Source organism: Belonocnema kinseyi, chromosome 2, assembly GCF_010883055.1.
Source record: "Belonocnema kinseyi isolate 2016_QV_RU_SX_M_011 chromosome 2, B_treatae_v1, whole genome shotgun sequence".
Classification (NCBI taxonomy): domain Eukaryota; kingdom Metazoa; phylum Arthropoda; class Insecta; order Hymenoptera; family Cynipidae; genus Belonocnema; species Belonocnema kinseyi.
In genome coordinates this window covers 56,012,023-56,022,580 of record NC_046658.1, presented here as the reverse complement: position 1 = coordinate 56,022,580, position 10,558 = coordinate 56,012,023, and the positions used below count along the sequence as shown (strand labels likewise).

The window sequence follows — 10,558 nt, the reverse complement described above, 5'->3', positions numbered from 1 at the left end:
GTATCAGCCTTGGAGGAGATTATGTTGAGAAATAAAAAAAAAAATCTTAAAAACGTTGTTTTTCTTGGTCAGGCCGGAAACTTATCAATCCACCCTCGTAAGTCCGGTAAATCACTCATACAGAGTGTATTGCTAAACGACAACATTTTAGAGCTAGCTCGTTTTGGAAAATTTTTAATAGGATTACACATTTCATATAATTGCAATATGTATATTGCATTTTTGTACCACAAATATGAACAACTTGTATTGAATATATTTCAGTGAGTGCATTTCGTACTCTTTGTGATTGCAGCACACGTATTATATTATGAATATATTCAGAATTTTCTAACCTACGATCGTATGGTTAAATCAATGATACTATTTTCTGTCAGTGTAGTCCAAGCAAATTCAATATATTGAAGACTTGATTGTTACCTTAAGTTTTTCATTGTAATTGTTAAACAGGCTTATAATAAATATTAAAAAACAAATGCAACGCGGGAGGTATTGGAGGGAGGTGGGGGGGGGAAGGAAGGTGAAAAGGAAGGTGGGATAAAAATGGATGAAAAATTGATTTATTGTGATTTCCAGCGCAAGCACTTTTCCTAAAAAATCTCTATTCCAGTAAAGTTGTAGGTAATAAAAAAATTAATAACTTCTACAAATCACTTTTTAACATAACCTACAATTTTCCAAGAAAAACACGGAAAATCGTTTTTTCTTAGTTTTTATTCTCAAAGTTTCATTTCCGAAAAAATTATTTCATATTGACAAAACGTAATGAAAATGTATCTCTTATGTCTTGAATGACCTCAACATTTCTACTAAAAAAATTAAAAATTCATTGATATGTTTATATTTATCGATCCGGGGCACGTTTTTTTTAAATATTTTTTTACTAAACCATCATTGTCGTTTTGCTCGTAACTTTATTCTGCACAAAAATGCTATGAAACACATGATTCAAGTAATAAAGGAATAAATAAATATGACTTTATAGGGTTGTTACCTAAGTCAAATATAATTTTTCCAGTAAATGTTGAAATATAAATGAAAATGGCAAAAGGCATGAAAAAATCTGAAGCTCATGTTTCAGGCGACGAATGGAGACTGGATGTTTAGAATACTAGGGGAGTAAATGATCTCAAGGTAAAAGCATTGCCTGAAACTATGGACGTGGAGAAACTAGACATTTTATGTGTGTCTGAAACAAACAAAAAGGGATGCGAAACCAAAAACATAAAAAACGGCGTGTTGAAAGGCAGATTTGAAATATGGTCAGGAGTAGACTGTGAACCACATGTTAGACAAGGAGTAGGTCTCATTCTGAATGAAAGAGCAACGCAGTATCTCGGAGACCATGGTTTCGTATCTCCCAGACTGCTGTGGGCTAGAATGAAAGTAGGAATCAGAAGACTATTTATCATAGCATGCTACGCGCAAGTTGACACTGATCCTAGAGAAATAAAAGACGCCTTCTGGGACACTTTAAAGGACACAATAAATATTTGCGAACATGGGGAAAGAATAATTCTACTAGGAGACATGAACGGTTGGGTGGGCATCCAAAATCAGGATGCAGAAAGAGAATTAGGTAATTTTGGGGATCCAAGAATAAACTATAACGGAGATAAGTTAGTTGGTCTATGCTTAGAAAGGGTTCTGTTTATTACAAATACTTGGTTCAGGCATAAAATGATCCACATGTACACCTGGTCTAAAGGAAATAGCCGCAGTAGAATTGCCTTTGTTGTTGCGGATCAAAGACTAAGAGAGTTAGTCAAAGATACAAGGGTCATTAGGGGTCCTGAATGCAATGCTGATCATTACCTTCTGATCTCAAAGTTAACTTAGGTCGGGGATGGAGAAAAAAGAGAACCAAGAAAGCAAAACAAACGCGAATCAAAATTGAGAACCTACAGAAACCGGATGTGCGAATAGATTTCCAAAATAAGATAATCGAAAGCATAGATAGGGCAACATGGGAGGACCGTATAAAAAACAAAGATATAGAGGGCGCCTGGACAATGTTACGGGTTATCGTTGTTAGATGTACGATCGAAGTGTGTGTGATCGCAGTTGTAGGAAGAATATCTGGTGATGCGTGGTGGAATGATGAAATTCAGGCTGCCTAAAAAGTAAAGAGCGAAGCCTACAAGAGAACTTTGAACATCGCAGGTCTTAGCAATGAGGAAAGTAATAGACGTAGAAATGATTATAGACACGAAAACAGGATACTCAAACGATTAGTTAAGGAAAGTGAAGATACAATTAGAGCAGAAGAAGAGATGAAAATACAAAACGACTTTGAAGGAAGCAGGAAACTACTTTATAAAAAAATGAAACGAAACAAAAGTACAGAATTTGTCAACATGAGAAATAATAGGCGGGAAATGGTATATGATGCGGAGGGAATACTAGAGGCTTTCAGAGGCTATTTTAGGAGAAAATTAGGAGATGAAGCTATAGGAATCCACAACTGCGATGTTGAACACGATGCGATGGAAAACTCAATTGAGAAATTCTGTGTCACTGAGGTTAGGGATATAATTAAGAACTTGAAAAACGGTAAGGCTGTCGGGGTAGAGGGTATTAACGCTGAAATGCTTAAACACGGTGGCGCGTGCATACCACATAGACTCTGCGAATTGATAAATTTATTTTTCGAGATGGGAGACGTCCCAGACGATTGGAAAAAAGCGATTATCGTTCCGATATACAAAAGAAAGGGAGATAAAAGCGACTGCAATAATTACAGAGAGATTAGCTTATTAAGCACCGTAAGTAAAATATATTCAAAAATACTTATTCGTAGGGTAATGAAAATAACAGAAGCAAAGATTTTTGAAGTCCAAAGTGGGTTTATGGTAGCAAAGCGAGTGTAAGAGGGAATGGGAAACTGAGTGACTGTTTCGATTTTATTCAATGAGTTAGACAAGGATGCGTTATGTCTTCATGGTTATTTATATTATTAATGGACAAGTGTTTAAGAATGGCTCTCTTCGGCGAAGAGGGTGTGGATCTCGAAACATTAAGGGTACGTAGGTTAGCGTTCGCAGATGATAAGGTTGTTATGGCAGGGTCTATCGAAGACTTACAAGGAATGTTAAATAAACTAGATGCAAGCATGAAGAGCATGGGCCTCAAAATTAACGCAAATAAAACAAAAACTATGGTGTTCGAAGGAAAGAGTGAGAAAACACTATGCAATATTTTATTAAATGATGAGAGAATTGAACAAGTTAATAAGTTCGCATACCTTGGTAGCTTATTTACTAGGGACGGGAAGATAGATGAGGAATTAGATAGACGCATAAACGAAGGTAAGAAGGTTATTGGTAGGGTAGGTCCCCTTATCAGAAGTAAAAACATATCAAATATATCTAAAATGGCAATACATTATTCTATATTTGTACCGACTGTACTATACGGTAGCGAGACATGGACTTATTAAGAAAAAGATAAGAGTAAAATTAACGCAATTGACATGAGATTCATGCGCATAATATGCGGGAACACCCTGATGGATAACGTAAGTAACGAGGTAATTCTAAAAGAATATGGTGCAAAAGAGACGCTAGTAGACACATGGGAAAGAAATCGATTAAGATGGTTCGGACACATTGAGAGAATGCGAAACGAACAACTAACGAAACCAGTGTATCAAGGTAAAGTAAATGGCAGCGTGCCCAGAGGTAGACCGCGGAAAGAATTGTTACAATGTGTGAATGAGACTCTAGTTAGAAGAAACATAAGAAGTCTCAGAAACACGAGAGCCTGCATGAAAGAAAGCATGGACATAAAAGAAGCTAGAGAAGTATGCCAGGACAGGAAAGTAGAGCGGCAAATACTTAATAAAAAGAGCGTCAGTAGAGTGAATGACGCCTGAAACAAAAGACCTTGGCCACTAATGGACCCAAGTGGGGAGGCTTACATAACGACTTCGTGAGGTTCTTCGCTGGGGGTGATTGCTAGAGAGATTGATAAGCAACCTGGGTCGGAGCAGTGTTGCGGAACGAACGTGTTATTTGCTTAAATAACACGAGAATTCTGGATCAATCTGAAAATTCTCTATCCCTTCCACAAAATACTCCTTTCCCATACCGAGTGAGTCACGCCTACCCCGAAAGGGAAATGGCTTAATGGTGTAATAATGTCGATTGAAGGGCCCCTTTGACGTCAAAGGGGTAGGATTTTCCACCAATCACATTCATGTGTCAGTGATTCTCAAATATCTTTTTCTGTGCCGATGTTTTGGTGATCTGTACATCGAAAATAGAAGTTGAAAAATATTGTTTAAAAAAATGTCATCTTTACTAAACAATTCAGAAATATGTGCGATTTTTAAATCTGTTCATAATTGTACTTAATGCTTTCCTTCAGCGTCCTCCTGACTCTTAATCCAAATATTATACAAGATAACTTTTTTTCTTACATAAACCTTAACAAATAAAGCTATCAAATCAAAATAGTCAGAATTGGCAGTAGACCGTGGCCTAACTTCTTTATCATGAGTTTCATTAGTTTTCATGGTTTTCATCAAAGCCACATCGTCACATGATAAATAAATATGAGAACTTCTGAGTCACGTGACATCCACGTGACACCAATTTAAATAAGTGTTTTACGCATTCAATTTTTAATAATTTTTTACTGTTGAAAGACTAAACAGAAAAAAATTATAAACGCACTTTCGATTCTGATTAAACTTATGTATTAAAAAATGATTCTATCTAAAATCGTGAAACAACCCTATTTTAGATTTTGTATTCTTCCCCATAAAATTGAGTTTGTAAGGCATATTATATGATACTTGATAATCCAACGGGTGTACCAACAATATGGAAATGCATACTTTAATAGCACTATGTGACCTGCTCCCAGCTGCCACCGTAGATTCGCTATCTTGAAATTTTGTATTACTAATGAGAAATATTAGAATCGCTATTTTGAAATTCTTCTAATTTGATAAATTTTTCATAATCATTGATACTAAAAACATATAATAAGCCCATAGCAATAGAAAAAAATGATGTTTTCCTGAAAGTTATCTTTTTAATTAAACGGCTGATTTGACAGAGAATGCCCCATGTATATATATATATATATATATAGTAAGTATATATAGTAAGTATATATATGCATATATTTTTCAGACGAAACTCCAACAGAAATGATTCAACGGCCCTGATTGTTTATGCTTTATGGTTTGGTGAGTCCCGAGATTGCTCGAAGGAGATAAACGGTACCCCGGAAACGATTTCTATTGCGGGACTGCAGTGTACAATGAAAAAAAAAACATAAAATTCCAATTTTGCGCTAAACGACGTGAGATAAGGAAAAAAATTGTAATGAGAAAATTTGGCTTTTAATTTAGAAGCTGTAAAATTGCCGAAGTTATTATAAAATTTCTTGAAACCATTTTTCGACAGAACTCGTAATTTTAAATCTATTTATGAAAATTAACATTCCAAAATGAAAAATTCAAATATTAAACAGAAATACGCAATATACAGAAAAATTCTAAAAGAAGGCTTGTAGGCGTTTTTGTTTCATCCATCAAAAATTTTATGAAAAAAATCTAATTTTTAGCATAACAACGTGAGATAGAAAGGAAGTCTAAAGAAAAGGTTGTAGTTTTTTATTCTAAGGTAGCTTACAGAATAAATATGCATTAAAAATTTTGTTGAAAAACGAGCACGAGTACCGTGAATATTCTGGCATAGGACGGTACAGTGCCAGTAGTGAATTTCTACTTACAGGGTTCTTTAAATCTCAATAGTCAAATTATTGATTGAATTATTACTTCACCAATTAATTGAGATTAACCAACTGATACTTGTAATATAATAATAAGATAATAAAAAAATCTAATGAATAACATATTTTTCGATCATGAGACCTTCTCGACTCTTAAAAATACATCATCCACTGGAGTAAGAAGGACATGACGTATTGTAGGCTTTATTCGAATTTCTGTTTTATCACAGACACTAACTCGATAATGTGATAAAATCTTAATCAAGGCGAATTTTACTTGCAGAAGTCCGAATCGCTTACCTGAAGAAAATAAAATATTTTAGTGTGAATCATTATACACTGAAACTTATATTTTTATAACTGAGGTTATTAAATATTTTCCAAAATTTTAACCTACCAATACATATCCTAGGACCTTCACCAAATGGAAGATAAGTAAAGGCATGTCTTTTTGCCATTTCCACGGAGTCAAACCGTTCAGGACTGAATTCTTCTGGATCCGGAAAGATATTCGGATCTTTGTGTAAACCTAAAATAGGAATAATTATATTCATGCCCTTCGGTACGCAGAAATTTGAATTTGGAATCTTGTAATCCTTGATGCAGATACGGTTTAAGATAGGAACTATTGGATACTTCCTCAGTGTCTCTGTAACAAAATATAATTCAATCCAAAAATATGAAATGACAATAAATCATAAATAAATTTTAGATCGATAGCGTTATAACATCTTTATGAACCAATATATTTGTACATATAATATATTTCATACAAAATGATTGAGAAAAATTATTTTTAAACCCAAAGTAAGTTACTGATACAGTCTACATTATGTAGCAATATTGTTTGGCTGAAAGATTAATGAAATTGTTTTTACTAAACTGCCAGTAAGTGCGACTTCTACAATTTATTGAATTATGGGTGTAACTATAGAAGTTTTTTCTGAAATTCAGTTCATTTGGACTATTTTGACTATTTTAATTAGTTTTCAATCAAATTAGATTCACTAACATTGCGGTAAGTGCTTTTACTGTGATATAATAATATTTGTTTTAAATTTCAGTAATTTTTCTCCTACAAATTAGTAAATTTTGACTAAATTGACTAATTAAATCTCGAATTTAATTACTTTTTAGTGAAAATTAACTATAGTTCAAACTCAGAGAGTTGTATATCAAGAGCATTATGCATGGGGCAGAATACGTAAAGTGTTCCCACCTAAAAGTATTGTTTTTGTTTTATTGGATTGAAACTTGGCTAAATTATAGTCCTAGAGGACCTATATTAATTCACCAAACCATAGGTCCATTTATCGACCGGCTATAATATACAGGGGCCTGAAGTTTTCACTTTTTTAGGTGATTTGTCACCTGCACCTTAATGTAACTTCTTTTAGGATTACCCGATTGGACCATACTTTAAAAAAAATTTTCTGTTCTAAAAAATAGCTCTTTTTATGTCCTTTAAAGTCATGGAGATTGTAGAAAAAAGGCTATGTATAGATGTCCGGTGTCGGGCGCTAGGTTGGTATCCTGTGGATTGCTCAGATTGGTTACACGGCAGTTGCGGGATCTGCAGGACAGCTGCATAGTGTACACTGTACACTGTACGGCATTCGACTTTTAGTACATTTCTTATTTTCTTGAGATTTACACATTATATTGTCGCGCTTAATTTTAGGCACTTTTTAAAAACTACTCTTATATTCTTCTTTCCTGAATAAAATATAAATTGTATCTAAAGACGATTTAAAGATACATTTGTTTTTTAAAGAACCTTTAATGTGTTATGTTGAAAACATCTGCAAACGTTACTTTTTATATTTAAATTACATTTATTTGGCTTCCTTCTACATGACTTCAAACAGCATAAAGAAATTATTTTCTAAAAAAGAACTTTTTTTATAGTATGGTTTGTTTTTAAAAATTCAGTTTCAATTTGGATGTTAAGGAAAAAAATTCAGGAAGAAAAATAAATTATGATAGTCTTAAAGTACATAAAAAAAGCTTTTTAAAACACTATAATAAAAGTTCAACCGGATACTTCTAAAAAAGTTAAACTAACGTGAAAGTAAAAAGGGACCTAAAAAAGTGAAAACTTCAGACCCTTGTATATTGACAAACAGTTGATAATTTTACCTTTGATTTTGTGAATTGAGTCCACTAGTACTAGAATTGGGTCAAGTTTCAACCAGATTAAAAAAACAAATCAATCAATTTTGGTGGAAACACCTGACGTATTCTGCACCGTATATACCTGATACGACTTTATGAAGATAAGGCAATGCGTGAACGTCCTCATAAGAAAAATCGTGACGACCGCCTAAATTTTCATTAATTTCTTGACGTAGTTTATCTTGGATATCAGGTTTTAATGCCAACTCGTGAAGACAATAAGTAGAAGTTGAAGACGAAGTTTCAAATCCCGCTATGAGGAAAACAAAGGCTTGTGCACAGGCTTCTGACATACTAATGGCTTCAGTATTTTTCACTAAAAATAATGTAACTGAATACATTTCTTACGTCAAAAATACAAAACATATAATGACAACTTTTTCTCTGAGTGAATTGTTTTATTACCAGTTTTTATATCGTCCTTTGGGTTATCAGTTACATTTGTCTCATCACCTTCAACTTTTCCATGATCCATGAGTTGAATTAATAAGTCCAAAAAGTCTTTCCTAGGCACATTGTTAGCTTTCCTGTGTGCAATTACATCACTGAATACCGTGTTGAAAAATTTTGAAACCTCTTTAGAATTGATGGGTATTCTCAGAATATCCATCAATTTTGAAAAGAACATCATTAGAGACACTTTGACAGGATTGATGTCTACGGCTTTTTTGCCGTATTCCCGAAATTTCGCATCTGGATTCTTTAAACTATTACATTCGACACCGAATGCAATTGATGCTATCATATCTGTTGTATATCTGCTTAAAATAAAATATCATTGTACGAAACTTCTTACATATGTTTAAAATAATACATACGCATTCTATTTTACTATTGCGTAATAAATTAATGGTTTTAGGTGGATCTGCAACATTACCTGCTCAGTAAATCCTTGACCTCAACTGTGCTAGACTTTCCAATAGAAGCGCCTAGAGCTTTTTTAAGATCTTCAGTAACTTTTACTACCAAGGGAAACATTTGTTTCATTTTCCCAGAAGTGAATGTAGGAGAAAGCTTGGATCTAAGATGTTTCCATTCATCGCCAGGCATGAAGAACAAATGTCCCGATAAGGGATCGACATCGTTGTTAAAATACAAACCGCGATCGCAAAAATGAGCAAAATTCTTTATCAGGATAAGACGAATCAAATCAGGGTCGTTAATTACCAAATGGGGTATGTGAAACATGTACATGCCATGCAAAGGATTTGATTTAAAACGTTCATAGCTCTCTTGGATCAGTTCACCTTGATTCAAAAGGTTTTTATATTTAATTTCAATGTTTATGAGATTTATGCCTTGTTAAATAAAGGTTCTTTAGAAAATTCCGTGCTTCTATCTTTACCAGTGCACTGTTTTCCAAGTGTGACAGGCAGAATATTCCCCACAGGAATTATTGGAACCTCATGAGGTATACCTTTCCTTTTCCAATAATTAAAAATTACAAATTTCAGGTATAAATAAATCCCAAAGACGATTGTTGTACTCCAAAATAATTTGGATCGAAGTATCAATTCTGCTCTCTCTAACATGATGATCTGAAAGATATTTTATTTTTTCAATCAAGAACCTATATATTAAAATTTAATTTTTAGATTCTTGATCAAATTTTGACTGCAGACAAAAATAATTTATTATGATTATTTGCCAACGTTAGTCTCTGTATATAAATAAAATATGTTTTTAAATGTATAATTATTTCTTTCATAGTGTATTAACACTTTACATATTTATTGTCAGATAGAGTATCTTAACGGAAATAGATCATCAAGAATTAAAAATTAAGAAACAGATACGATCTCCCTTATGTTGTCAAGATTAATTTCATTTACAAGCAAGTCATCGTTCCTGAAACAGATTGTAGATTTGGTTCATTCTCAAATCTAACCTAATGTTTGAAAATCAGTATTCGTGACCCAATTAAAAACTTGCTATGTATACAATAATAAGATATCCAATTAATTGAAACTGGTTCATAGAAAAGCAATGCATACAGAGAATTTTTTATTTAACTTATCAATTGTCGGAATTCATTGTAAATTTTTACACAAATTTTAAAATAAATAGAAATTAGTGTAACGTGCCAAATATTCTTTAAAAAACTAAACTTATGAGATCTATATTATATATTGTACCTTACACACTATATATCTGTACTTTGAAAGAATTTTAATCAGACAAAATTTCACTTTTAGGAGTCCGAATCGTTGTATGAAAAATTAGATATTTTATTTTACTATGGAACAGTGTTGACTTCCTAAATTTGAAGCATGTATCAGGAAATGAAATAAGTGAGAATTTTCATTAAATAACTTCTGGGAATTTCACTGACAGTAAATAATAATTCACTGTTAGTTAGTCAAATTCTTACTCATTTAGTTTAATGGCCCATTTCTTATTGATTTAAATTCACACGGAGGAAAATGAATTATTTAAGGAAAAAACCATTTTCATCTTGAAAAAAATTTTGATTGCACAAAAAATAATGAAAATCCAAAATTCCATTTTGTGGTCGAACTATGTAGGATACGAAAAAATGAATTAACCAAAATTGGTATACCAAAAAGATCTACAATTTCGTTAAAAATCACTTCTTGATAGGACGCGTACTATTTGTTTTATGCGTGAAAAATAACAT

At 32.9% G+C, this 10,558-nt stretch overlaps 1 protein-coding gene across 2 annotated transcripts in view; it reads right to left on the bottom strand.

The window, feature by feature from the left end:
- Positions 1–5,611: 5,611 nt before the first annotated feature.
- LOC117167903 (probable cytochrome P450 6a14) overlaps positions 5,612–10,558 on the bottom strand; it is a 5,135-nt gene continuing 188 nt past the window's right edge. Inside the window, exons 1-7 of one of the 2 annotated variants that reach the window (XM_033353142.1) lie at positions 10,056–10,117; positions 9,266–9,458; positions 8,798–9,167; positions 8,326–8,678; positions 8,003–8,236; positions 6,143–6,394; positions 5,612–6,045 (exon numbers count right to left, since the gene is read on the bottom strand). In XM_033353142.1, coding sequence (XP_033209033.1) covers positions 5,879–6,045; positions 6,143–6,394; positions 8,003–8,236; positions 8,326–8,678; positions 8,798–9,167; positions 9,266–9,452 — 1,563 coding nt within the window. In that variant the 5' untranslated portion in view covers positions 9,453–9,458; positions 10,056–10,117 and the 3' untranslated portion in view covers positions 5,612–5,878. Of the gene's footprint in view, positions 6,046–6,142; positions 6,395–8,002; positions 8,237–8,325; positions 8,679–8,797; positions 9,168–9,265; positions 9,459–10,055; positions 10,118–10,558 lie in introns of those variants that run through there. The other variant, XM_033353141.1, reaches the window with a different exon arrangement.